Raw genomic sequence first — 27,944 nt, 5'->3', positions numbered from 1 at the left:
ACATTGGGCAGCATTTCGGGCTTAATCGCAGCAATTTCAGCTCGTATATTAGCTTTGAGTTCGTCAAGGTTCTTAGGTTTGCTAGAATAAACTTTACTTTTCAAGTAACCCCACAGAAAAAGCCTGGTGCCGTTAAATTCGGCGAACGAGGAAGACATTCCAAATCACCATTACTGTTTTCACAGTTTTCACTATTGAACGATCGTTTTCAATGTAAAGCGCTACGATTTCAGCGCAATGTTTTGGTGTAAATCGACTCATAGCTTAAATAGCACTAAATGACGTTTCCGAATTATTTTTATCTGCAAAATCGGTTGGAAAATGGCGGAGTTGTTCAATGTTGAAATAGGATACATCCAGATGGCTCACCCTGAACAAACACTCAAAGAACGCCGTGAGTTTGCAATGCTTTATCTTATTATAACGACATTATTTCCCAACGCTTACAAAATGAGAAATATTTTCACTGCAATTTTAAGGCGCATAGAGCTATTTCACTGGAGCACATAAATATTTTTAAGCAATTGAAAATGTTCACTCAGTTAAAACGCATAAATGTTACAACCACTATTATTGCTCCTGATATAAACTTGGTAGAAGCCATCTTCATGCATGGGCATACTGGGCTAGGCGAGGGATCTCTGTATTTTATCATGCACGATATAAAATCGTACCATTTTTTTTACATCATTTATGTTACCAAAAATATTTTTATCCATCACAATCAAACCATGCCGAGCTCAAGCAAAGCTACTGAAGTGAAATAGTTCAAATTACTGTTGATTTTAAATTTCGACCAGCGGTGGAATGACTAGTGAATATTTATAGGTTCGAGTCATTTGCATGTTTCTTAAAAGAAGTGATATACAAATATTACTTAGCAAAGAATAGTTCTTCTTTAGTTGGGTGCCAATGTCAATAAGTTTGACGAATGTTATTAATTTTCAAAATTAATCTAGCTCATTTCACTTTCAACATCTTCCCGCGCAACTCAAAATAAACAAGTGCTTAAAATCTGTAACCGCTACAATAATTCGTACAAGAAAGAAAAAAAACCATGAGCAAACGTTCCTGGTCAAATAAACTAACTGAATAGAAAAGACAATTCAACAGAAATAACGGTTTTCTGTTCCTAAAACAAAAAACCTAACGCTCAAAAATGTTTGAATCTCAGGGCGTACCCCCACTCAGAATCAACAGAATAAGAATTTTAAAAGTTCAAGGAATGTTTGTTAGCATCTGTTGGCAAAGTGAAATGTTTATTGAAAGAGGAAATTGTGCTTTTCTTTAAGGGAGAAGCCTTGTCTATTTTTATTACATTATGTACGATGCACTGCTCACATTTTACAAATTTAGAATAACAGTAAACGTGTAAAATAGCCGCATACTACTGTAAATCTCGTGGTCCAAAAACTAGTGAACAAATTTTGATAATATGTTCATCAAAATTTGTTTACTAGTTTTAGGTCCACGAGATTATGATTTTATCATCTTTGAAGGAACATACCGCAACAGAGATCAAATGGTGAATATGCGTTCAACCTGCCGTACTCCATCGTTCCAGTTGAACTAGTTAACAAAGTAGAAATACCCATTACTAAATTCCCATTCCCCCCATTTTTTTAAGAATATTATTCGTTTGCCAAAAAAAGTTAAAGAGTTTTCCCGGGACTTCCGAATCCCGGACCTAGTACTAAGTGCTAAGAAATTATTTTCTGCAAAACCACAAGGATGACTCTGTCAATCGTACAAAATTGGAAAAAAATGTTAGTGTTTTTGTACTAATCAATTGTTCAAGTGGAGTTACTGTGTTCTGCGATGTTAGCTTTTGTTTCAATACTTTGACATATTGTATTCATTATTCAAGAAAAAGGGTTGCATATGGTTGAAATCTGCTAAAAAAAGTTTTTAAAGAACTGGTCTGTGCTGTTCCGTGTTTCCACCAGTTCGCGCTCTTGAGTGTCAACGTTTTTTGGATGCACAATAAATTACTAATTGTAAGTGATGAACGAGTCTTGATCGTCGTTTGACCAAATATGTAAACTTGATATTACTTGATTCATCAAGGTCAAGTTATTTTTTTAGATGCCTCATTATCTGTCTGGCAGACAATGTTGAATGATGTTTCGTGTACTATTTCTTATCGTGTTGTTAAAACATAGCTTGAAAGAAGTACCATTTGGTATCTTCTAATTAGAATCCAATATCTGAAATCTGTAAAAAAATAAAAGTTTACGCAATTAAAATGATTGTCCAAACGATCATGGGGGTCTAAAATATCTTCGTTGGATGGTAGAGAAGTTGATACTTTATTCTTCATTTTATTACTCAATGAATCTAGTAGTGGCTGTGGAGTAGTGACTGTTGATCGTTAGTGCATGTTATATCGCATTAATAGATTTTGTTGTCTTCTGCACGGATGCATGCAAATATACAAATAGCGAATGTGAGTTGCGTAGTGCTCGATCGGGCAGACAGTTCGGTGCGCGGCTTAGCTAAGGTCATCCGTTGCCATCAGAAGACCCACGAACAAACCTGTGCGTGTGGAAACATCTTCTCCAAAACCGGTATCACTCCATTGTGGATTATAATTCGTCGTCTTGGTCACTATCCGCACATCGATGGAGGTTGGACTGCCAACATTAACCTACAAAAAAGCGAAAAATTCAGGACACTCTCACACGTGCTTACGTTGGTTGATCAAACGCTTTGATACTAAAAATACGCTCTCATCTACTCTACCTCGTCTTTATCTGCATCGATTTGGTTTTCTCGATAAAAATGAGCTGGCCGTTTGTTTAGCGTCCTGGCATTAGCCAGCTTTTCTCGATGTCAAAGAACGTACAGGGTCGGATATATCCCCTGCCTTTAGTCTCTTTGTCGAACTTCAGCATCACCAGCTCGTATGTCACAATCGTTCCGGCCATCTGGTTCCAGCAAGGCACCCGGCGTGTGAAAAAGTTAGCGTTCATAAGTTTGCACTGCGCTTTTACGTTCAGGTGCCTGAAAAAATGAAAACTCACCGAAAATAGCAACTGGCGTGTCATGTTGAAAAATCCCATCCCGGTGAGGGCCACCGTTTCGCTCTTCAACTGGGTTGCAAATCGATCCAACTGTGATGGAAAAATGGACAACATAGAAAGTATGTGAAAACGAAAAGTTGTGTGCTGTGTGCCTCTGTGAGAGCGACGCATTGATGCGTCTATTCCCTCAAGTGCCATCAGGATTCCATCGAATCGACGTTTTCACAGCATGTTCGAGTTTTATTCTCGAGGAGTAAAACTTCTATGAATTGCATATGAGTTGGGATTTTTTTTCGGTTTTTTGCGCGTGAGTTATTGGTGGCATATTGTATTAGTAGAGCGACATGTTCGTGGTCAGTTGATGATGGAGCACTTTCGGGTTAGACATTTATTCAACTCTTATCGTTCATGTGATGCGTCTTTGAATATTTAAATCATACCCCATTGTAGTTTCTTTCGTAACCATATGTTTCCAAGGACATGTAAAATATTTTCTGTTTTCTGTAGGATTATATAACCGAGGATAGGTAAAGTTAGGTATTCTTTATAAGAATGAAGTGCCAATAAAACTAGAAACTTCGTTTGCGTTGATTATAACAGTTGGTCCGAACCTCAGTTCTGAAATGTGCTAATGGAAAAATGATTTGCTTATACAAACCTCTACGCACCATCCAGCATTTGGGATCTTGGACACGACGTCCATGGGCTTCTTCGCTGTTTCGTGAATGCGAGCAGCACACAGAAACATCGTCGCAGTCCGTCCTATCAGAAACAGTAGCGAAAACCAATAGTATATGTCGCTCATTATGTACAGCAGTTTCCTAAAATGAATAGTAGAATTAAGTACTTGAACGATCCAGTAGCTATTGCATAAACTTACTGTGAGACATTCAGTATCTGCAGACAAATAAAGTATAGATTTGTAGTGCATGATACCAGCACGAGCCACGATACGGTCCGATCGACCAACTCCAACAGTTCACAAACTGAGACATAGTGGGTACGGACACGTACCCATAATTGTTCGTTAGGCAGTAGACCACCGTTGGTCATCGTTCGCAGATATGTGTGGATCTGTCCGAATCGGGTTGCAATTGCAATGCTCACCAGGATAATGAATATGTCCAGGAAGTTCCAGTAGACGGTGAGGGCAGCCGAAATGTACTGGAAAATGCATTCAACAGAATAAAAGCTTGCAAATAAAATGGTTAACGATATGTGGCTGTCATTATTTGGTGAAAATTACAAGGTAATCAGCTTGAAACTAAAAATGTCAACATATTCGTACCATAACTCTCAGACAGTTCGGAAGTGTTTTAATCTCGGAACAGTGTGTTATTGGACGCTTTGTCACGGTATTGCTTTGTGCTCGTTCTGAAGGTCACATTCCTCAGTATTTTGTTCGCATAGTGAATGTTACTTACTATGAAGTTCAGATTACCACATGTTAAGTTTGTTAGATTAGCAAATTCTATTAAGAGGAACGCAACTCAATAATTTTTATTTCTTCAAATATAACATTTTTCCAAATGCTATTACAATATGTCGCTGTAACTTTCGATATATTTCTTGGATCTTTATAAAAAATTGGAAAAACATTCGCAAGGAGTTGTACTTTCAGATAAAGTAATAAAAAAACTTCGATTTCCTGAAAAATAAAAAGTAGTTAACCCCTTAATAAAAATATGCTTTGTTGCTAAATTAGACAATATCTTCTTACAAACTGAGTTTTATTGGATTGTGAGATGAATATGACTTTCATTGGTTTAGTTTTCTATAAAAATACACAGAAGAAAAAAAATTCAGTTTGTGTAAGGAAAAGTTTTTTTCAAATAACTATTTTTCCTCAAAAGTGCCCAACATGAATTTTTGAAGGTAGATAGGGAACATAATTATCTATCTTGGAACAAAATTTGATCCAAATCAAAAATGGTTTTTTTTGTAAATCGACTTTAAATTTTTAAAATCGATTTTTTTCAGTGTAGGAGTCAATGAAGAATTTTTTCAATATTTTCATTAGAAAATTTGACTAATTTTGTGAAAACCACTACAACATTTTTTTGTAGGATTTGTTATTTTTAGACTTATCCATTTGAAAAAAAATAGTAAAAAAAAGTTTGGCCCTTTTCAAAAAACAGTCTAGATCATTTTTGGAAAAACAAAATATGCAAAGTGGCTTTTTGTGACAAAGTCTTCATGTACAGAAAGTTTCATTAAAATCTGAGAGGGTGCTGCCAACATTTGTTCGAGTTGGCGCGAAATTCGTCAGCAACAATTTTTGAAAAACTGCCAGCGATAAAAATACAGTGTAAACAATACACTCTAAACTACTTCTACCCAAATTTTGAAGAGAAAATAGGTGGGTCATTTTCTACTGCGTTTTTGTCCGTGATGCAATTTGATGTGGGGCACCCTTTTCTCGAAACCGCGTTTTTCAAATTGGCGAACATGCTAACTCAAAAACTAATCAACGAATTGACTTGATTTTTTTATGAGCATGCACAATATGTGTTGCCTGTCGATGAATCACAGAAAACCGAATATTTTTTTTTGTCTCCCTATTATTTTGAAGAAAAGTGAGCGAATATTACAGTAAAATATGAGATTTTTCGGTTTTCTTGAAGCCATTTTCCGAAACTCGAACTTTTTTCTATTTTTTTGGTTCATCGAGTAGATACAAGTCTAAGCTTTACAAATCTTATTGAATTTCATGTGTCAGACAATTTTATCAAGAGTTATCGTGTTTGCCGTGGCGCTCTTCGACGTGGAAATGGCAGAAATTTTTTTTTTCGTGTACAATGAATGTATAAATTAGGGTGACCATACGTCCTGGTTTCCCAGGACATGTCCTGGTTTTGCATTAACTGTTCTGGTGTCCTGGGAAGTCGAAGAAGATGCTTGATTTGTCCTGGTTTTTCTCCTGGAAGCCTAATATATTTCTATTTATCCAGTCTTCGCTTTTCACTATGCTCCAGATCGCAGTAACGACCGACCGTAACCATAACTGCAACGTATACTCATCCTCGCAATGCGACAAACAAAACTTAATACAGTCGAATCTCCCCATTGTACCTTCCGATGGTTTTTTTAATCTCTCAAGAGTGCCTCGTCAATATTGATCAAACAATGGTTACCAGCGCTTCTCCTCGGCTTAAATCGCCTTTCAATCCGGGACACGAAGAATTCCCTTTGGTACCTCTGAAAAGACACATCGGCGCTTTGGTGCTTCTGCTTCTACTTGAGTTCTCTTGCCAGTAGCTTTTTTCGTCTTACTATCGAATCAACTATCAACTATCGTGGAAAAATTTCATTGAGTGCTCTCTCGGGCTGGGGATCATGGAATTACTACAGGGTCGATACCAGTACCAATTCAGTTGCTCTGCTTGTTAACAGTGCAGTGATTCAAACGAACGTTTCTACCTGAAGTCTGCTGTCTATATGTATCGTGCCAGTATTATAAACAAGCAAAGCAATCGAATAATAAAATTCGTCCCAAGTCAGTGTGAACAATAAAGCACCGTTACTTTCATCGGTGCGATATCGATCATTCATTTCAAGATGTTTGAAACTCAACAGTAAAATTCAACAGGAAATTTGCAAATGCAGTTCAGACTAACGGAATTCGTCGTTATACAAGCCCACAACACTCGTTACTGATAACGATTAAAACTTTGGCCATAACGTAAAGCTACGCTATGGAAGACAACATGCAATACGTCGTTTAGCATGATAATGTTAGGATCAAGATACCCGTTTATATTGACAATGATAAGATTGATATGCGTCTACACGATCTACACCTGGGTACTATTAAAAATGTCGGAATACGTAAGATGGAATCCTTTTAGTTTGAAACCAGGAGAAAATGTTTCTAGGTATTTCCAACGGTGTTTATTTCGTGAGAATGCGAGTGACGGAACCTATTCCGTCATATCTGAACTTTCAATTCAAAGCAAAACGTGTGACCAAATCTCAAATCACGCTGTGCACGTATGAAGGACAGATCCCTGCGTGCCCTACGTTGTTACACAAGAAGTTCACACTACGAGAAACTATGTACACAAACCTCTAACGAAGCAATATCAACTGCAAGCATACCCATTACACAGCCCTTCATCAACATCAACTAAATCACAAACCACTGGAGTTGCAGCTCAGGCACCAGTAAATACTGGAACAACAGAACCTACGCACAGCGTGTCCGATCATTGTGATGCACCTACTACTTCCCATTTTTTTATAAATAAACTGCTAGCACCACCGATAATAAAGTAAATAACAAAGAACACGGATACGCGATCGTGACCCGTAGGCCCCACAAACAACTCAAACCAGGTAATCGTGAAAGCCCATACAACATTAACAGCGAGGAAAGCATGAACGAAAACGATAAACCGAGAGAAAGCGGACTAAGTGGTCCACAAGTAACAAGAGGCAATGAAATAAACCGTTCTTCAATAAGAAATAAGATCTTTACGCAAAGTAACAAAGCACGTACACAAGATCCGATGGATATACAATAAAATTCGTTTTTTTATTTCGATTATTGAGGTTTTAACCTTAAGGCCATTCGCCTCTTCGGGTTAGAAAAATCTCATATGAAAATTTCTAACCCTACGTGTGGGGTCGGGGCTTGAACCCAGGTGCGCTGCGTACAAGGCAATCGATTTACCAACTATGCTACGCCTACCCCCAATTCGATTCATTTATTTTTATTTACACTTTGATATTAAAAGATCCACGGCTCAGGTAATGCATTGAGGCGAATCAAATAAATGAAATAGCTAATAGGCGATTAACATGCCTTCACGCCTGGACGCTGAACAGCGACTAACCTTCGAGCCTAGCATCCTACATAACAGGGTGTATGGAATGTCGCGCTCAAACCAGTGCTGCGAAATTTCAAAATCAGTTACTTATTTCTGCTTCTATTTACCGAATTCAGATTCACCGCCTCCCTCATTCATTAACTTCCCAACTGACTGAAACTTCATGCAGAATGGAATGATTGAGTTCAGAGGCAATATAAATTCCTTCACCAACCAAAGCATTTATTTGTTTTTATGTGGACAGCTTGAAGGCAGAAGCTGGCATATTTCTACATTTTCGAGCATAAGTGAACTGCAAAATCGATACAGTAGAACCTTGCGGCAATTAAAACATAGTAACATAATCTATATCTGGTGCACTTTTGCTCAATAATTCCTGTCATAGGTAGAATGGAAACAATATTCAGTTTGCTTCTGAAACCGAACATGTCCGAACCTGAATACGCTGTGTCGGCAGAACAAATGACGAGGGAAACGAACCAAACATTTCATTCATCGTGACGTTTGAAGTTCACGCGGAGATGTCAATTTTTTCTGGCTCAAACTGATATTATTTACACCAAGCTATCCGACAGTTTTCATATAACAATCGATTAAACGGAGAAATTTTTGGTAACAACGGTAGGCTTTGTAGCTCTCAAATCGAGAGATAATAGTTGTCATTGGAGATTGTAAGGCATAGCGCACGGAAGCTACTTGGGATCGCTGATGTTTCTGATTTACGTCAATGTCGTGTTTTAGTACTGAAAACTCCTCGCCGGTCCTGCACCGATCTGCTCAGCATGAAACGTTTGCTGATGGTGGTGTAGCAAGAACTGCCTTTGTGTATATCCATCCAAAAAAGCTCATCCTCCCAGACTCCCAGAACTTTTTTACTATCGAAGCTTTGCCTGCCAGACCCCAGAACTTTTTAACTGCCGAAAACATACGGAGAAGGCAAGGTCGATTGAGAGGTAGCGGGGGGAAGCAGTACTCTTTCGACTGTCCTGGTTTTTTACTCGTCTGATATGGTCACCCTATATAAATAGATCTTAATATTACACAAAAGATCCATTGTTGCCTTGCCTTCAAAATCGTAAAACAAAATAACAATTAGTATGAGTACTTTACACTAGACGCTTCCCCTAAGTTCAGATATGAAGGGCACGCGATATACTCATCAATATTTTTCTTGTGCTGGCTTAGAGACAATTTCGTAAAATTTTGGGCTTTTTTGATGAAAAATGAATTTTTCACAACTTTTAGAAGAGCGTAGCTCCAGTGCTTTTAGCTTAATTTGGTCACAGGAACGCGGAGCAACGCCAAACGACGTGCAACGAATAAGGCCAAACGTCGTTTGGAAGGCGCGGATCCGGGTGCGAAGGATCCCGCAGGGCGGCGACCCGAGAAGGCGACTTCTCAGCCTAAAAAGGCGAAAGTCGCTAATCGGGCGCAACATTTGGAGCAACCTGGCACCAGTCAGCCGGCGCCATCGGCAGAAGATGGTGAATGGCAGGTGGTCAGTAGAAAGCGGAAGTCGAACGCACCTCGACCCGCGAAGAAAAAGAAGGCGAGAGACCGAGGAGAGGCCCTGCTGGTGAAAACCAACGAGGGTAGCTACGCTGAGATCCTAAAATCGATGCGGGCGGCCGAAAGCCTCTCGAATTTAGGACAGGATGTGCGAAGCGTCAGACGCACCAAAGACGGCGAAATGATCTTGGTGCTGAAGCGTGGTGCACAATCCAGCGGAGTGACGTATAGGAGATTGGCCCAAGAGGTCTTGGGAAACGGCGCTCAGGTGAGGTCGTTGGGAGCGGAAGTGATTCTCCAGTGTAAGCAACTGGACGAGATCACAAGCGCAGAGGACGTCGTCTCGGCCGTTAAGGAGCAGTGCGGTGTTGAGATCGATCAGACATCTGTACGTATCAGGGAGCGGATGCTTGGCATGCAGGTAGCTTACTTCAAGCTACCGGTCGCGGAAGCCAAAAAAGTAACCGATAAAGGGAAGCTGAAGATCGGATGGTCAGTATGCCCAGTTAGCATACCCCAGCCGCCTTCAGTGAACCGGTGTTTTAAATGTCTGGAGCCAGGCCACAAGTCATACGACTGTAAGGGCCCAGACAGGAGCAAGTTGTGGCGTCGCTGAAATGCGAGTGGGCACCCAAGTGTCTCATCTGCGCTAGTAAGAAGCAGGGCCGCAGCCATGTTATGGGCGGACCTGCGTGTCCCTTCGGGGAGGCCGGAAAGAGGAAGCAATGGCATACGTCACACAGCTGAATCTTAACCACTGCGCAGCTGCTCAGCAGCTGCTGTGGCAGTCGGTATCGGAGTCGAGGATAGATGTCGCCCTCCTATCCGACCCGTACAACGTCCCTGCCGATAACGGCAACTGGGTGGCGGACGGGTCTAGGATGGCGGCAATCTGTACAACGGGACGGTTCCCGGTTCAGGAGGTAGTACAGTCCTCTGCGGAGGGTGTCGCGATAGCCAAGATCAATGGTGTGTTCTATTGTAGCTGCTAAGCCCCACCTATGTGGCCGATAGAACAGTTCAACCAGATGACCGACAGGCTTTCGTCTGACATGGTGGGTCGGAAGCCGTTTGTCATAGCGGGTGACTTCAACGCTTGGGCAGTGGAGTGGGGCAGCCACTGTACAAATAGTAGGGGCCAAGCGGTTCTGGAGGCGCTTGCGAAACTCGACGCAGTGCTAGTCAATGATGGTTCCGCTAGCACATTCCGCAGGAATGGGGTCGAGTCGTGGATTGACGTAACATTTTCCAGTCCGAGTCTGGTTCCAGACATGGACTGGAGGGTAGACGAGGGCTACACCCATAGTGATCACTTAGCAATACGCTTCATGATCAACTATGGTGTGCAGCATCCGAGGGCGGGTAATCCCTGTCAGGTACGCGGGTGGAAGACCAATCATTTCGACAGCGAAGTTTTCACCGCGGCCCTAGGACTGGAGGCCAACACCGACAGTCTAAGAGGGGATGCGCTGGTAGCTGTTCTATCATGCGCGTGCGACGCCACTATGCCGAAGAAAACCCTGCCAAGAAATGGCAGACGTTCGGTATATTGGTGGAGTGCAGAGATCGCAGCCCTACGATCAGCTTGCCTACAAGCTAGAAGTATGATGCAGCGAGCCCGCACTGAGGAGGTTTGAGTGGATCGCCGTGAAGTGTGTCGTGCTGCGAAATCGGCCTTTAATAAGGCCATCAAGAGCAGCAAGAGAGCGTGTTTTGACAATTTGTGCGAGGAGGCCAATGTGAATCCGTGGGGCGATGCCTACAGGATCGTGATGGCAAAGACCAAAGGGGGTTCCTTACGGAACGGCTGGCGAGAATTATCGAAGTACTCTTCCCGTCCCGAGCCATAAGTGCCTGCCCCCGGCGCCGCAAGGCTCGGTGGGTACAGACGACACGGTGGCCCCGGTGACGAATGAAGAGCTACTTGCAGTAGCTAATTCTCGGCGAACAAAGCTCCAGGGCCTGATGGAGTTCAAAATAGCGCTCTCAAGACAGCAATCATGGCGAACCCGAACATGTTCAAGTTGGCTATGCAGAGATGCCTTGACGAATGCTGTTTTCCGGATAGATGGAAAAGGCAGAAGCTGGTACTGTTGCCGAAGGCCGGCAAGCCGTCTGGTGACCCATCGGCGTACAGACCAATCTGTCTGATCGACACGACGGGCAATTTGCTTGAAAGGATTATCCTCAACAGGCTAACTTCATACGCAGAAGGTACGGAGGGCCTGTCAAGTAATCAGTTCGGTTTTTGAAAAGGAAAGTCCACGGTGGATGCTATCAACTCAGTGGTAAGGACTGCCGAGATAGCGATCCAACGGAAAAGGCGAGGTATTCGATATTGTGCGTTAGTGACCCTTGATGTGAAGAACGCATTCAACAGCGCAAGCTGGGATGCCATCGCGCTCTCGTTACACCGGCTTGGTCTGCCGGTGGGCCTGTACCGGATCTTGGAAAGCTACTTCCAGAACCGTGTACTATTATACGAGGCCGATGTCGGTCAGCGAAGTGTTCCTATTACCGCAGGAGTCCCGCAAGGTTCAATCCTGGGCCAGGTATTATGGAACCTTATGTATGACGGGGTTCTGAGACTAAAGTTCCGTCCGGGTGTGAAAATCGTCGGTTTCGCCGATGATGTCACCCTGGCGGTCTATGGGGAGTCAATCTCCGAGGTAGAACTAACGGCGGCACACGCGATAAGCATAGCGGCGGAATGGATGAGCGCGAGAGACCTAGAGCTCGCCCATCACAAGGCGGAGGTGGTTGTTGTTAATAACCGTAAATCGGTACAACAAGCAGTTATCCAAGCGGGAGAAGTCGAGATAACTTCAAAGCGGAGTCTGGAGATTCTTGGGGCCATCATAGACGACAAGCTGACCTTCGGCAGCCATTTCGACTATGCGTGCAAGAAGGCTTCGACGGCTGTTGCGGCATTATCGAGGATGATGTCCAACAGCTCCAAGGTGTGCGCCAGTAGACGTAGGCTACTGGCAGGTGTCGCCGTATCTATCCTTAGGTACGGTGGACCGTACTGGGCGAGGGCACTGGAAGTAACCAGTTACCGTCGCAAATTGGAGAGCACCTACCGCTTGATGTGCCTCAGAGTGATATCTGCCTACCGCACGGTATCACACGATGCATCCTGCGTGATAGCGGGTATGATGCCAACCGGGTTGATCATCCGGGAGGACGAAGATTGTTTTGAATTGCGGAGCAATAGGGGAGTCCGTGAGCGTACCAGGGTGACCTTGGTCGCCAGATGGCAGCGCGAATGGGATAACTCCTCGAGAGGTAGGTGGACCCACCGGCTGATACCTAACATATCGAGCTGGGTGGGAAGACCCCATGGGGAAGTTCACTTCCATCTAACACAATTCCTGTCAGGCCATGGCTGTTTCCGACAGTACCTCCACAGGTTTGGGCACGCTGAGGCCCCAGTCTGCCCAGGTGTTGACGAAACTGTGGAGCACATACTATTCGTATGTTCCCGCTTCGACGTCGAAAGAGGAGCTATGCTAGACGTCTGCGGCTGCGACACAACCCCTGATATTCTTGTACAGGGGATGTGCCAAGCGGTGGAGAAGTGGAACGCAGTTTCGACTGCTACCACTCAGATTGCCTGCAGGTTGCAGAGAACTTGGTGCGCCGAGCAGCAGGCGAGGTGTATGACTAATTCGGGTTTAGTTAGCTAGAGCGGAATGGGTTATGTGCGGAGAAATGTATGAATGGTGTGCTCATGCTGAGGCAAGGGTGGCACAGCGGTAGCAACCGCGATAGCCACGCCGATGCATGGCGATAGATCGAGTGAATTGGCGGATGATAGACGGAGGAATGGTCTGCCCATGCCGAGATGGGAGGGTCGTAACGTAGAGTATATTGCCGGTACCTATCGCTACTGACACCTCGAGGCGTGGCAGAGGAATATAGGGCGTGAGTGAGTGCGAATGTCAGGCACGAGTGAGAGCGTACGTTAAGTACGGTCATCCCCCCAGAAGTAATGCCGAAAGGTAGTTCCTGGGGATAGATGGCGGAGCCCAGTGGAGTTTAGTCGGTATGGCCTCCCGGTTGAGCCCGACACGCCCCCAGTACACCCCGTGTGGTAGCTTGGACACCTACCAATAGCACGTGTACTGGGTTAGGACGTAAACGTCTTCTCCATTGTAAAAAAAGTGGAAAGAGTAGTTACATAGGTATTGATAGTATCCATTCAGTTTGTATAAAATTCAGTAAATGTTGAAATATGTCATGAAACGTGTCTGGAATTACTTCATGTTATCTTTTGAAGTAACTGTAAAATTTAGTAAACATTTAGTAACGCAGTTTTGATCAGATTTTTTTATGTACCTGCGCATCAAACAAATTTTCACTTTAACAGAAATATGCCAAAAAGAAAACTCTATTTACCAAGTATTCTACCCTGCGTGAGCGCAAATATACTGCTCGTGAACTGTTTTTCGCTCATTGAAATCGCTCCCCGAAAAGGGTGACCAGGAATTTGAACTTTTCTGGAAATCTCTGCTGAAAAAAATTGATCAGTCATCGAGGAAACCGAACCATTTTGAGGTGATATTCAAATACTGATTAGAAGGCTACTTAATCGCTTCTGAATCGAAGCAACCGACAGCAGAAGAATTTTACCATAAACTGTGATCGAGTAAAACGACGCAATATCGAATCATTGCGCACTACTTACGCATGCACGCACGCGCTGCGACAAAATCAATATTTTTGAGCACCCTAACGAGAAGGGATTTTTTCTAAGATGTTTTAATATTAAAAACAAATTCGGCGCACGAACATAACAATTAAACAATTTTATAAACGATAACACCATAAAAAATATTTTTGAGCCCCTAATGCGTGATAATTTCTTTTTTCTGACTTGTTTTATCAAAAACGAATCTGCTACACAAAAGTTACTTTTAAAACTTTGTAAGAACCGTTTCGACAAAAAAAAAACTATTTTTGAGCCACCCTAATGAACAGCAAATATTTATTTTTAATGTATTTTAATATCGAAAACGAATTGAGCGTACCAAAATTACATGAAACCTTCTTATTTGAACTGCTACGATCTGATCTAATAGATTCTCCCAATCTTAATAAAATTATATTATCTCCTCATGTATATCGATTTGTATCTCTAGTTTTAAGATAGACATGAAACTCTCTTAGTTTCATTATAAAAAATATATATTTCAATGTGTTATTCCCTAGATTTAAGAAATTTTCAAATGTAAAACATAGGAACTAAATAAAAAAAATTTTTTTTTGGCTTTTTACTTAAAAACATACTTTTTGGTGAGCTTTATCCAGGCTTTAAAAGAAGTGGTTTTGGTTATTTTCTCCCACTTTGTGCTGATTTAGGTGACCTTTGGGTAGATATTTTTCGGGATGTCATTATTCCATGTGCTGAATGGATTTGAAATGACAGCTTATGCAAGACACAAAACGTATAACTTTTGACCCTTAACAAATGGTTTGATAATAACAACAACGACGTGCTTGACACTTAAACGCGTATAAACATGTGGACGGTCATTAAAAATCAATTACCCATGAGAAACCACGAAATAAAGAAGAGTTGAGGAAAAAGATACTAAGAGCATGACACGTCATCCCAGTTGCTATATGTCGCACTTTGGCTCAATAAATATCGAGCAGTTTAGAATTAACAATAAACAATGGTTATACTATCTTATAACAACCAATTAAACTTCAAAGAGGTACTATGCTATATTTATCCTTAGTGGAGAATAATTTCGGTCGAAATTATTTTTTCTTCACTGAAGAGAACTTTTTTTTATTTCGATTATAGAGGTTTTAACCTTAAGGTCATTCGCCTCTTCGGGTTAGAAAAATCTCTTACTCTCGGAACTCGCACCCAGGTGCACTACGTACAAGGCAATCGATTCACCAACTACGCTACGTCCACCCGAAGAGAACTTTGTTTCAAACAACATTTGCGCGTGTAGGGCACACAACCTACAACTAAATTTGAGTTTCATCTAATTCAGGTAGGGGCATTATTTGTTTGAATTCATTTTTCAAAGTACTGATTCTAAATTTAATGAACCTTTGTATTTTTGTAGACTGGTCTCATTTTTTGTATGTTTCTGTGCATCGTTTCGTCAAATAAACTTGTATTGTATTAGAAATTGAATATGTATACTTACCAAAAAATAAACCGCTGAGAATGTACTGTACGGAAACTTCACGTACACATTTGGAAATTTTCGTAGTGCAAAATGTCGAAATATATCAGTGATGTTTTTCTCCCAGCCACATTTTTTGATTTCTTCGCGTTGCTCATTTGCAAGGCTCACAATGGACAGCAAGTGTTCAGCTGTAATTGATTATTCGCATTAAGTGTTATAATTTCTGTAACCAATTGGTAGCAACACAGGGTAACGAGCTCTTTTAATTGGATTCAGTATCTTTGCTTCGTTGTTAAGAACTAGTATGTAATCGTTTTTGAGCGCAACAAAAGCTCGAACCGAGTGCTCCAATTTTCACCCTGCCATTTGAGGCAATACATTGGACAAAGATGGAAGATGTTTCTCTAACCAATGACTTCAAATGGGCAGTGTGATAATAGTTATAAAATGAAAACAGGTTCATTACCCTACCTAAGGCCAAAAGCAGAAGAACTACGGTAGCGATACGTATCTTCCGGCGCAATGTCCACCGAGAGCTGAACGTCCCGTACGGTTCCTGGACGAAGATACGGTCCACTTGTTCCCACATGATTGCAACTTTGTTCCACTTGGTGGCTACGTGCAGAAAAAGTACACTGATGGTAATACAATCGATGAAGAACAATAAACCGTTGATATTTTTCGGATTGATGCCTACGTCCTGAAGGCGGAAGTATTCCGTAGTTACATTGAAAAGAGCGGTGGCCAAAACAACTAGATTAAGAATCACAGGAACTGATACCCAGTCCAGACGGATTTTGTGCGCATCATGGCTGAAAACACCGGATATTGGGAATATGCCCATCATCTGTCCTAAAAAGAGAACTAAAAGATTCGATAAGTACCTTTGTCACTGTTGCACTAGGCTGGAACTTATTACATGGTCCTATAGATCGTAGAAATGTGTCATGTTTGGTATCAATCGGACGGGATCTGACCATTGGGAACTTTTTTGTAAGTTTGGTTATCATGGCTGCCCGGAACCGCTGCAGAATGTAGACTGTTGTTTTGATAGAGATTAGGATTTACTATCGCGTGTCACACTGGACTATTTTGTCGAGCACGGTATGCATTTTTTATGTGTTTACACATTTATTGCATATCGATGTGTAGTTGAGAATGACATTCTCACAGATTGCCATATGTTTTACACAAAGTTTGACGGGGGCTCGTATTCGGAGAACTATTAGTCTGTAAACATTGTTTGCATATAGCCTTGTAGTCTATCTGATGTCTGGATGTCTATCACCGAAGTGCCTCACGCTGTAAGTTTCAAACATATTTATTTGCGAAACAGGTTTAGTTTTTCCGATTTTCACTTCAAGTAGTTGATTTGTACGTTTGTACATTTAGTTAAGAAAATTGTCGAGATAGATCATCTAGTGCACTGTACTTTCATATCTCATGTTTGCAAATGCTTGTATTTGACTGATTTTACCACAACTCGTTATAGGATGGGTGTATTTACTTTACTTAATCAACCAACTTTTGATATCTTTCCAAAATAAATTCATACTGCCATTGCACAGAATACAAATTTAGCAGGAATTTTAAGATTTCACTAATACTAAACAATTTAAACACATTCGCCTTATTATGTCTTTGGAAAAGTTATCGTAGTTTGTGAGCCGCTTCTTTTTTGTTAAAACAGCATATTTTCTAATTTTATCAAGGACCAAAAATTAATTTTTTATCATTCTAAATATTGCCATACAACCTTCAGTGAAGTTGTAGGGCGACAAATATTAGAAAAGTTTGTTAAAGACATGTAAGCTCTATCTGTCATACTTTTCATTTCACGACAAATTTATAATCAAAGTTTAGAGTTTTTCTTAGAAAAAAAGTTTTATGCATATAACATTTGCTATATTGATTTGAAACTGACGTAGTCAGACAACTTTATGATTATTTTGAAGCGAATAATTTGTTTCATGATACCACATATCTAACTATTATCGTTGAACAGTTATAAGCACTTTTTCGCCAAAAATGGGGTTCTCTGGAATATGTACAATAAGCACATTTCATAAGGACCCCTGAAGTAATTAAATTTTCGTTTGATTGCCTATTTTCTGGCATTCCGCCATCTAACCCCAGCAGGGGTAAGTTGGCGGCTTTTTCGTGTCACACACTTATGTATCTAAAAATGGAGAAAAAGCATCTAACATAAAATTGAGAGTAGTTGTCAACAGTTTGCCCTTTCATGTATCGTGTTCAATTTGGCAATGCGGTAGAAAATTAAAACTGAAAACATCGCCAAATAACCCCTCTCTCCCTAATCATTGAGAATGGCAAAAGTCTTCTGTTCGGAGTAGATGTTTCTAAATTTAAATCTGCCACAAGGTAGGATTATATTTGCTTCCCTAGCTATAAAAAACACACTTCAAATTCCATGTCTGCAACCACACATACCTATATCCTTGCATGCGAATCAAACAAAAAACCACAAATTCCTTGATGTACACCTTCCTCTCTGGCAGCACTAATGAGTAGAGCGGCTCGCGACAAAAGATGACAGATGATGTGCACACTAGCATCTCCCGCCGGCTTAGTACACACACAGCACTAGGAGGTCCGTTTGGATTGTGCGCTCAAAACCTTATTTTCAAACTCAAACGATGGCACACTATCGAACACGGCGAACCTGTCCGAAGCTCTTGCCGTCCTGTGATGGATGTGAACTTTAACATTTTCATAGAAACCAATACGGAATCGTCAAATCATATTCCATTATTCATATGGGAGAACGACGATGCGTAACGTGTTAATAAATATCAAGTTTTTTTAACTCACCGTGGTTGTGTTTGGGGGAAGGGATAACCAGGTGATTACAAAAATGCTGTTTGTGGGGATCTTGTCTATGCGCATTGCATGGCATCTTCGTGCCAAAGGATGAGTCACGCCTTGTCTCGAGCAACGAGACTCCTCGCGTGCGAGTTCTAATAATATAACAAAGTGTTTGCCATCAATTTGGAGGCGGATGCTGTGCAAGTTGTGAGAACTTGCAGGATCAACCTGCATGGCACGGAGTGAACAGAGAGTTAATTGATGATTGTCGTAAAAACTATTTGTAATTAATGTTGATTGTTCAGAAGTCATAGTTGTAAGTTTTATGTACCATGCCTGACTCTGCTACAGAATTCACAACGCATCGAGACAATCGGAAGAGTGAAAAAGTGATGTTGAATTATTGTCACTTTAACGGTTCATTGACACATTTTATTGCTACAAATGACCCAGGACTGCGCAACCAGGTAGCTCGAGACTTTAAATATGATACTCAATTTTCAATACCTTCAATAAATTCAATCCCGCCAGAAACTTAGAAGGTGAATGCAGGGCACGCTTAGAGCAATCCCACGATGATCCGTCCGAAAATCTTTAAGATGGTGATCATCTTAGATTCCGATGAAACTTTATACGTCTCACCGCCATGGAATACTAAACATTTTCTACGGTTAATAAGATTGTTTTGACACAATAGCAATTTACCGATTACCGTATCTCATACAACAAAACTATCTGAGAACAGGGAGTTTATAATCCTGCACGAAAAAAATATGCAATGAAAAAATGTGTGTAATTTTTCACTAAAACTAAAATTTATGTTAGAAATTTAAATTGCAAAAAAATATTTTTTTTTACATTTTGTCAACTAAAACCTAAAGAGAAAAGAAACATTTTGAATGTGATTGCATGATGGAGAACTTTTCGGCAAAAAAGTTTTTTTCTAACGATTAGGGTGGATGTACCAATAGTCGCATGCTTAAGGAAAACTTTTGATAAAAAATCGATTAATAGACCTATGGGCAATACATTAAACGAAAGCTTTCAGTCCCTACTTCATAGGAAAAATATAAAGATGGCTTAGTAACCAATTTATGTATTCAAAACCGCTTGTACCACTATAGGAACACATGTACCAATAGTGGTGCAATCGCTAATTTCGGTTCCTATTGTTGCAAATCCCATTGCTTTCTTATGGGACTTGCAACTATAGGTACACTACATCAACTATAGGTGCAAGGGAGCTCAAAATTCTAAGAAAATATTTTTTTCAATAGTTATTTGAGCAAATTTCAAGGATAACAGTTTTATTGTCGCATAATTTTAGTGCGATGAATCGATAAAAAAATATTTGTTGATGGTTGGTATCTTAGTTAGGCGTATAACCCACTACTGCAACTATTGGTACACCTCAACTATAGGAGCACCCACCCTACTTTATACAGGTTTTGCCTTTTTCAAAAGAAAGGTATTACAATTGCTCTGAAAACCGACTTTTTAACGGAGGCCCGGAGGGTCGAGTGACATATATCATTCGATTCAGTTCGTCGAGTTCGGCAAATGTCTGTGCGTGTGTATGTATGCGTGTGTGTATGTGCGTCTGTGTGTGTGTATGTGACCAAAATGTCACTCATTTTTCTCAGAGATTGCTGAACCGATTTTGACAAACTTAGTCTCAAATGAAAGATGCAACATTCTATAGGCTGCTATTGAATTTCTAATGGATCCGACTTCCGGTTCCGGAATTACAGGGTGATGAGTACGAACACGCAGAAAATGTCGATTTTAATAAATTCTGCAATGAATGTATAAAGGTGAAAATTTTCGATTTGTAGTATTAGGTCACTAACATCCATTCAAAGCCTATTTGGCCACATTGGCCACCATCATCGGTTCCGGAAGCCCCGGCGGAAGTATCTAAATTCAGAATAGCAGTCACATCGGTTTCTCGGAGATGGCTTGACCGATTCAACTAAACTTGACCTCAAATGAAAGGTATTGCGTCCCCGTAAATGGCTATTTAATTTTATCCCGATCCGACTTCCGGTTTCGGAGTTACAGGTTGTGGCGTGCGAATACATAGCAAATTGTGATTCAAACCGATACTCCGATGAAAGCAAAAAAGGTAAAAATTTCGCTAAAATGTCTCTCAAACAACTTAAATAATACAGTTCTAGGTCACCGACGGCCAACCAAACTTTTGCTGACTACATTGACCACCATAGACGGTTCCGGAAGTGCCCGGGAAAAGCGGCCATCTTTCAAAATTGACGACCTCGCATCAGTTTCCCGGAAATGGTTGGGCCGATTTTCACAAACTTAGTCCCAAATGATAGCTATAATATCCCTACAGATGTCTACAAAATTTCGTACGGATCGCTTATATGGGTCCGGAAATATATACTGAACCGTCCGGTCACATATGAAATTCCCATATAAGCCGGAACTCAAAATTTCAGAAATCGAATTTGTATTTGATGCCAAACATCTTTAAAATGTATGAAGCGTCGAGATTTTATGTTATCACGAAATTTTTTTTTATAAAAATCGACTTTTTTGGACTTTGCCGATTTCGCACCTTTTTTCAGTTCAATATTACCGTGGCTGTTTTTTGTTACAAAATTTTAGAACTCGAATAATGATTTCTTTTCTTGTATATTTGTCATTTCATGTATAATAATAAAATGTAATATTTGCATTTGAAAGCTTTTAATGAATATAAACAACGCAAACATTCTTGTGTTCATGATTGAGAAAGGCACAATTGCACCGCTAGGTGGATTAAAACAGGTTTTTAAATTTCATACTAATCGACCTACAAAACTGTAATTTTATTACAGAATATGATTCTGTGTCATTTAAAATCAAAATGTATTTAACAAACATCTTCTTAAAAGCGGAAGTTGTTGAGATATTTGGAATTTCGCTCCAACAAAACTAATAATTCGTGTAATTATGCTCTCTTCAAAAGTTATTCGCTTTTTTCCCGATCATACACTATCAAATCTTTTTCGTTTTAGAGGTGTAAAGAAAACTTTTTAAGTGTGTTTGGATCATGGAGAAGCAGCTACTAAAAAGTTTTTCTAACAAATACTTTTAACACATTTTTATAATTCATACTATTTGCAGTCAAAAATATAGTTTTCTTTTTGAATATGATTTTAACGCCATTTCAAATCAGAATGCTCAAAAGGAGAATTTTCTGAAATGTAGAAGCTCTCGAAATATTTTAAATTTTGTTTGAATAACACAATTATTCTGCTTTATTACGACCTTTTCATAAGTTATTGGTGTGTCTCCATCATCAACAATAGATTTTTCAAAAGGCCCATAAAATTTCCTGTAACTTTTCTTTTGGCATCAAGGCGATATTGTAAATCATTTGAAAGCTGCATGAAAACAACCAAAATATGATTTAATTTTAGTCGTGGGACCTTCAGTAACAGAAAATTTTACGGGTCTTTTGAAAAACCTATTGTTGTTGGTGGAAAAACGCGATGAACTTATGAAAAGTTCGCAATGAAAAAAAAATAGTTGTGTTGTTAAAACGAAATTTAAAATATCTCGAAAGCTATTACATTTCAGAATATTTTTGTTAAAAACATTTTGATTTGAAATGGCAGTTAGAATTTTATTCAATAAGAAAATTGTATTTTTGACTGAGATTTTCGCAATGTGCATGCGGTGTCTTTCTCCTCTTGCTTGGACACCATTTTGATAATTGTAGAACAGTTGTACGCACTAGAAAATGAAGAGTGTTTTCTATGCACGAAATTAAGAAATGTGTCAAGTTTAAGTAGATCAAGTTGCAATCATAAGGCCCGTTAGTTAGTCCAGCGTAGTTCGATGCAAAGCGGCATCACTATACGATCCTCAATGTTTGGAGTTCAGATATGATAATACGCTCAAGAGATATTGCTATTGATGGCACCAACAACCGCTTTTTAGATAGTTCTCTATCGTTGCGGTCCCATTAAGTTTGTTTAACCTTCTTTAAGTGTTGCGTCAATATGACCCCAAATGAATTTTCAAAATGAGATAACTTTTTGAGTTTTACACCTAGAAGTTTAGAATTTCTTGACTTTTCCTCTTTCATGGATAGCAACGATTTTCAATAGAGTTCAACATTTTCACTCATTGCTGTAGGGCTGTAAAAAACGTTACGAATAAGATGTTAGTGGGTCATATTGACCCCGATTTCGAACTCAGTTTTAAAACACATTTTCAACCAAATCTATATGAACTGGTACTTAAATTGTTTGTTAGAGTTTCAATTTTCAGGTTCTGGTAAATATTACCGTTTTTCACCTGGTTTGTCAGTGGGAATCGGTGCCGAATGTAGTCTTGTTTGGCATCAATAGATATATGCAGAACCGTCATCATAAATCACAGGTTTATTGACAGAATACTAATAATAAACACAAAACAAAAATGAGAAGGTTGAACAGAGAATGGGCAAAAATCGAAAACGAAAAAAGCAGGTTTTTTTCCACACCGTATGTTAGTTCTTCATAAAAATCAATCAGCAGTACTGTAACAACATTCTACATAATCAGATTGATTTTTATGAAGATCTAACGTACGGTGTAAAAAAACTGCTTTTTTCGTTTTCGATTTTTGTCCATTCTCTGTCCAACCTTAAATTTGTACATGATACGATCTATCTTGGATGTCCCGCATTACGATTCCGATGCCAATTCTGGGGGTACAATAGTATACCGTCAGAATCGGCCAAACATGACCCCATTCGGCACCAATTCAGACTGACCAATAAGGTGAAAAACGGTAATATTTAACAGAAACTGAAAATGTACACCTCAACAAACAATTTAAGTACCAATTAATATAGATTTGGTTGAAAATGTGTCTTAAAACTGAGTTCGAAATCGGGGTCAATATGACCCGCTAACACCTTATTCGTTACAAAAAGTTAACACCTAAATAAGGTTAATAAGGCTTGATATATACTCGAATAAAACTTTTACAAACTGTAACGTCACCTAAGAAAAATAAAATTAGTTCGTAATCGAATTCGTTTGCATAGGGTCTGGCAACTGGGTATTTTTCGTGAAGAACAGTATAACAATAAAGGAAAATAAATACTTTTTATTTCAAATTTTATCCATTTTAATTAAAAATATCTTTTTTATATTGTAACGACATATAATTAGCAAGGGACTGGAAGGTGAAGTATTTTTCAAATATTAAGAGCCATAGTACTCAAGGGAGAGCAAGGATTTGAAGTAAGAAAGTTTAGAAAAGCGTGGAGTAGGGTCAATTAACAAGCTTAGAGTTTCCCGGTTACTTAGCTTTTTGTCTTCTGCAGCGCAGTAGTCAGGATCTTTCGGCATTAAATGCGAATCACCTGAGTCTGCGGCATGTCCGGACAAGCGTAAAGTCAATTTAATGACCTATGCTGTCGGAGCCGACTACTGCGCTGCAGAAGACAAAAAGCTAAGTAACCGGGAAACTCTAAGCTTGTTCATTGACCCTACTCCACGCTTTTCTAAACTTTCTTACTTCAAATCCTTGCTCTCCCTTGAGTACTATGGCTCTTAATATTTGAAAAATACTTCACCTTCCAGTCCCTTGCTAATTATATGTCGTTACAATATAAAAAAGGAAAAAGATTGACTCACTATAAGTCGTTAATAAAAAAGGATTAAAAATATCATTATATGACATCCACCAAATTCAACATACTCGTCTTTGGGTTCAATGGCCTGCTTCAGGCAAGATTTTCTGGAATTTGATTCCATTCAGCCACAAGAGGCGGTGGTCAGCTATTTTATACATCGTCGCTTATCACCTATTTTTATAAAGGTATTCATCAGCAGTGCTATCTTTGAAAATGAACCTCAGTTATGCAACTAATTTTTTCCGAACTTATTTTAATACAAATAATTAATCAGTTTTCATTTTGTTACATTCTGAATTGCACATATTTTGTCGTATATAATTTTAAATATTCTTTGATTTGATGGTATCGTAAAGGAACACATATACGCAGGTTGATACTAATCGAGCTGACATTTCTTTAGACTGAGCAAACTATTTTCTTTGTTTGTTTAGTATTTTTTTGACCAACTAGGAAACTAATCCGCTGGGTATTTAATGCGCGTGGGGAATACGCTTGATCTTGTCTGAGTGAATGATGACTTTTGAATTATGTATGCGGATTGAGAATTGACAATTCGCAAGAAGAATTCAAAACCAGTTACCAATTTTCGGCAGTCATATCAGCTCGAAGAATAAATGTTTTATTGACATATTCATTGGTTAACTTTTAGTCCATTAAATCATCAATAAATTATATAAATTGTTTTTATTGTATTGAGTACTTGCATATGCTTTGGAGTAGTACATGCACTATATTACTGTCACGTTAACCATATTTCTTAATGCGTATAAAAATATTGCAGTTTGATTATTGACGCAAAAAGTGACAAGTTAATTTATTTTCGTTCCTATTGTTTTCATTCCTGTTCTAGTAATTAGCGTAAAAAGCGCGTACATATTATTGGTTGTACGTCCGACATACAAAGTTAGTCGTTTCGGGTATTTCGGTAGAGATTATTTTATACAGTTTAAAATGTGTCTTACATAGCATAACAACGCGCGTGAATAATTATAACATAAGAATCAATCGTTCGCGTAGAAAGATGACACAACATAATTGTCATTATTAATAATACCAAAATTTATACACAATAAATGATGCGTGTATTACGAAACCTTTAATTACATAGATATATCGACAAATGTCTCGAGACAAAAGTGTTTCGCCGGAATGAGGGAGCATGGTATAATAATATCGTTCATCTGCCATTTGATTCAATTAAACATAAGCAACATTCCTGACTGTCGGCTGTCCGGAGTTGAAGTTGCTTTTTTTTACAAACCAAGCATTTCAAAATTAACTCAGTAAAAATAAATCTTTCATGCATTCTCGGCAGCCAGCTGCCCAAAGCTATAAACACATGATAACAAGCAGGTGAAGATAGCGTAGTTGGTAAAGATTTGGTGAATTTTAATACACAGCTTAAAGCATTTCGTCTCATGCGCCTGTACTGAATCCTGTTGGAAAACCCAAGGTATTGAACCGTAGTGAGCATGGGCACCCAATGGAGTTCGATTATTGTGGGTGATTTTCACTGAAGCAGGTTTTTGTCGACAAGTCGTCATTAAAACAGCCGAATTGTTTAGCGATGTTTCCGTCAACCATACCCTATCGTTTTGTTTATTTACGAACTGCTGGTCAGTAACGTTTTTTCATCCGTAAAGAAAATCATTTTCAAGCATTCCATTCGCGGCCCTTGTTAATAACGCTTTCGCTTTTTTTCTCACTCAAGTTTTTGTATTGTGGTAAGACACTTTTTGGATTTTGCTTAGTATTGGGCTTATTTCTCCACGGTCGTCGGACATTTCGTTTGAATATAACAAAACCTTCCACCAATTTCGTTCTACAGCGAAGGTTTCTTTGCAAAAGTTTTTTTTCCAATTTTCGAATCTAAAACCGATTTCTCTGTATCTTTTAATGGTGCGGTAGCGGAGACCGGGGTTGGTCGGCTAAAGGGGTAGGTTGGTCGAGTGTCTTTTATGATAAGGTTATTATGCGCAGTAGCGACATCTATTGTGTTTTGGTGGGGTATTAGGTCGCCCATGCACCGACGTAATTTAAGGTGTTTTGGTGTTATTGATTGTACAGGAGCGCGTTTGTTCTTTTTTCGGAGCTGGTGAGTAAATTTCTGTTTTGTAAAGTAATGTGTGTAATGCGAAACAAATTACATCCGATTTCAAAACGTGGTGCCGCTGAAAAAAGTATTCAAAACCTTAAAAAATGGTATAACAGTTTCCATTGTAACTTTACTTTTGTTTTCGAAAATCGTGATTAATCTCGAAAATATGTATTGGGGTAAGGTAGCCGAATTTTGTGCGGGGCTGGTTGGCTAAGTTGTAAACTTAGCGTAGAGCAATGAGCACTTCGGTATTCGTGAAATACTGACCTTTTGCCTTTCTCGTATAGAAAGGTTATGCAATTGCTCCAAAAACCGACTATCTAATCGAGGCCCGGAGGGCCGAGTGTTATATACTATACGACTTAGTTCGTCGAGATCGGAAAATGTATGTGTGATTGTATGTGTAAACATGTTAACAAAATGTCCACATCGGTTTCTCGGAGATAGCTCAACCGGTAAGTCGCAAATGAAAAGTGCAAATTTCCCATCGGCTGCAATTGAATTTCATTATGATCCGACGTCTGGTTCCGGAGATACGAGTTGAAGAGTACGGTTAAATAGAAAAATTTGTTATAATTTGTCCACATCGGTTTCTCTGAATTTCCTGAACCGATTATCACAAACTTAGTCTTAAATCAAAGGTACAACGTTTCTATCGGCTGCTATTGAATTTTGTGTGGGTTTGATTTCTAGTTCCTGAATTACAGGAGGATGAGTATGATCACACAGCTAATCTCGATTTCAACGGATACTGCGATGAACGATAAAGATGATTTTTTTTCAAAAATGCGACGACAACTTCTTGGATTTATAGTTCTAGGTCACTAACAGTCATTCAAAGTCTCTTTGGTCACATTGGCCACCATCGCCGGATCCGGCGGCCCAGGCGGAAGTACCCTAACACAGAATAACAATTACATTGGTATTGCGGAGATGGCTAGACCGTTTGGACCAAACTTGAAGGAAAGCTTTTACTACCCCGTAAACTGCAATTAAATTTCATTCTGATCCGACTTACGGTCCCTGTGTTACGGGTTGTGGCACGCGGTCAGATAGAAAATTCCGATTCAAACTGATACCGCGATAAATGCAAAAAGGTAAAAATTTCGCTAAAATGTATATGTGTCAAACAGCTTGCATTTGCAGTTCCAGGTCACTGACTGCCAACCGAAGTCTCTTCGACCACATTGACCATCATAAATTCTTCCGGAAGTGCCCCGGAAAAGTCGCCCCCTATCAAAATTAACGAACTCACATCAGTTTATCTGGGATGGTTTGGGACGATTTTCACAAACATAGTCTCAAATGAAAGGTATATAATCGCCATAGATGTCTATAAAATTTCGTACGGATCGGTTATATGGTTCAAGAAAAATATGAACTGAACCATCGGGTCACATATGAAATTCCCACAAAAGCCGGAACAATTTTTTTTTGTCTTAGAGGGACCACATGAAATTTCAGAAATCGAATTCGTACTTTCGATGCCAAATACCTCCAAAATGCATCAAACGACTAGATTTTATGTTATGTCGAACAATTTTTCCCTTTCTCATAAGAGAAAAGCTATGCATTCACCGTAAAAATCGACTAGATCACTAATGATTAATCGAAGTAGCTTTGACCACAATGACCACCTATGACGGCTCATGATTCCCTCAGGGAACTCGCCATGTTCCTAAGCTAATATCACACCTATTCCGCAGCGAATTCTTGACCGATTTTCACAAACTTGATTTCAAATGAAAGATACAGTAATCCCAATGACTACTATTGAATTTCATGAGGTTCTGACTTTTGGTTCCGGAGTTACAGGGTGGTTACTAAGGTCACATAGGAAATTCTCATATAAACCGTTACAAT

At 39.6% G+C, this 27,944-nt stretch overlaps 1 protein-coding gene across 1 annotated transcript; it reads right to left on the bottom strand.

The window, feature by feature from the left end:
• Positions 1–2,446: 2,446 nt before the first annotated feature.
• LOC131680770 (gustatory receptor for sugar taste 64a-like) lies at positions 2,447–18,433 on the bottom strand. The gene is made up of 8 exons (XM_058961481.1): positions 18,349–18,433; positions 15,988–16,368; positions 15,535–15,704; positions 3,904–4,187; positions 3,682–3,844; positions 3,024–3,113; positions 2,743–2,927; positions 2,447–2,647 (listed from the first exon to the last, which is right to left on the bottom strand). Exons 1-7 carry the CDS (start codon positions 18,431–18,433, stop codon positions 2,799–2,801), a joined length of 1,302 nt encoding a protein of 433 aa, XP_058817464.1. The 3' UTR covers positions 2,447–2,647; positions 2,743–2,798.
• Positions 18,434–27,944: the final 9,511 nt, after the last annotated feature.

This window comes from Topomyia yanbarensis, chromosome 2, assembly GCF_030247195.1.
Source record: "Topomyia yanbarensis strain Yona2022 chromosome 2, ASM3024719v1, whole genome shotgun sequence".
In the NCBI taxonomy this organism is placed as follows: Eukaryota; Metazoa; Arthropoda; class Insecta; order Diptera; family Culicidae; genus Topomyia; species Topomyia yanbarensis.
Note: the sequence above shows the minus strand (reverse complement) of the source record. Positions and strands in the feature narration are given on the sequence as shown.

Bases quoted from the DNA above. Each gene is read 5' to 3' on its own strand.
- LOC131680770 (XM_058961481.1), bottom strand. From the start codon at position 18,433: ATGCCATGCAATGCGCATAGACAAGATCCCCACAAACAGCATTTTTGT. The intron at 4,188-15,534 runs GTAAGTATACAT...TGCATTTTCCAG, and splicing joins TCTCAGCGGTTTATTTTTTG to TACATTTCGGCTGCCCTCAC. The intron at 2,928-3,023 runs GTGAGTTTTCAT...TGCTGGAACCAG, and splicing joins CACGCCAGTTGCTATTTTCG to ATGGCCGGAACGATTGTGAC.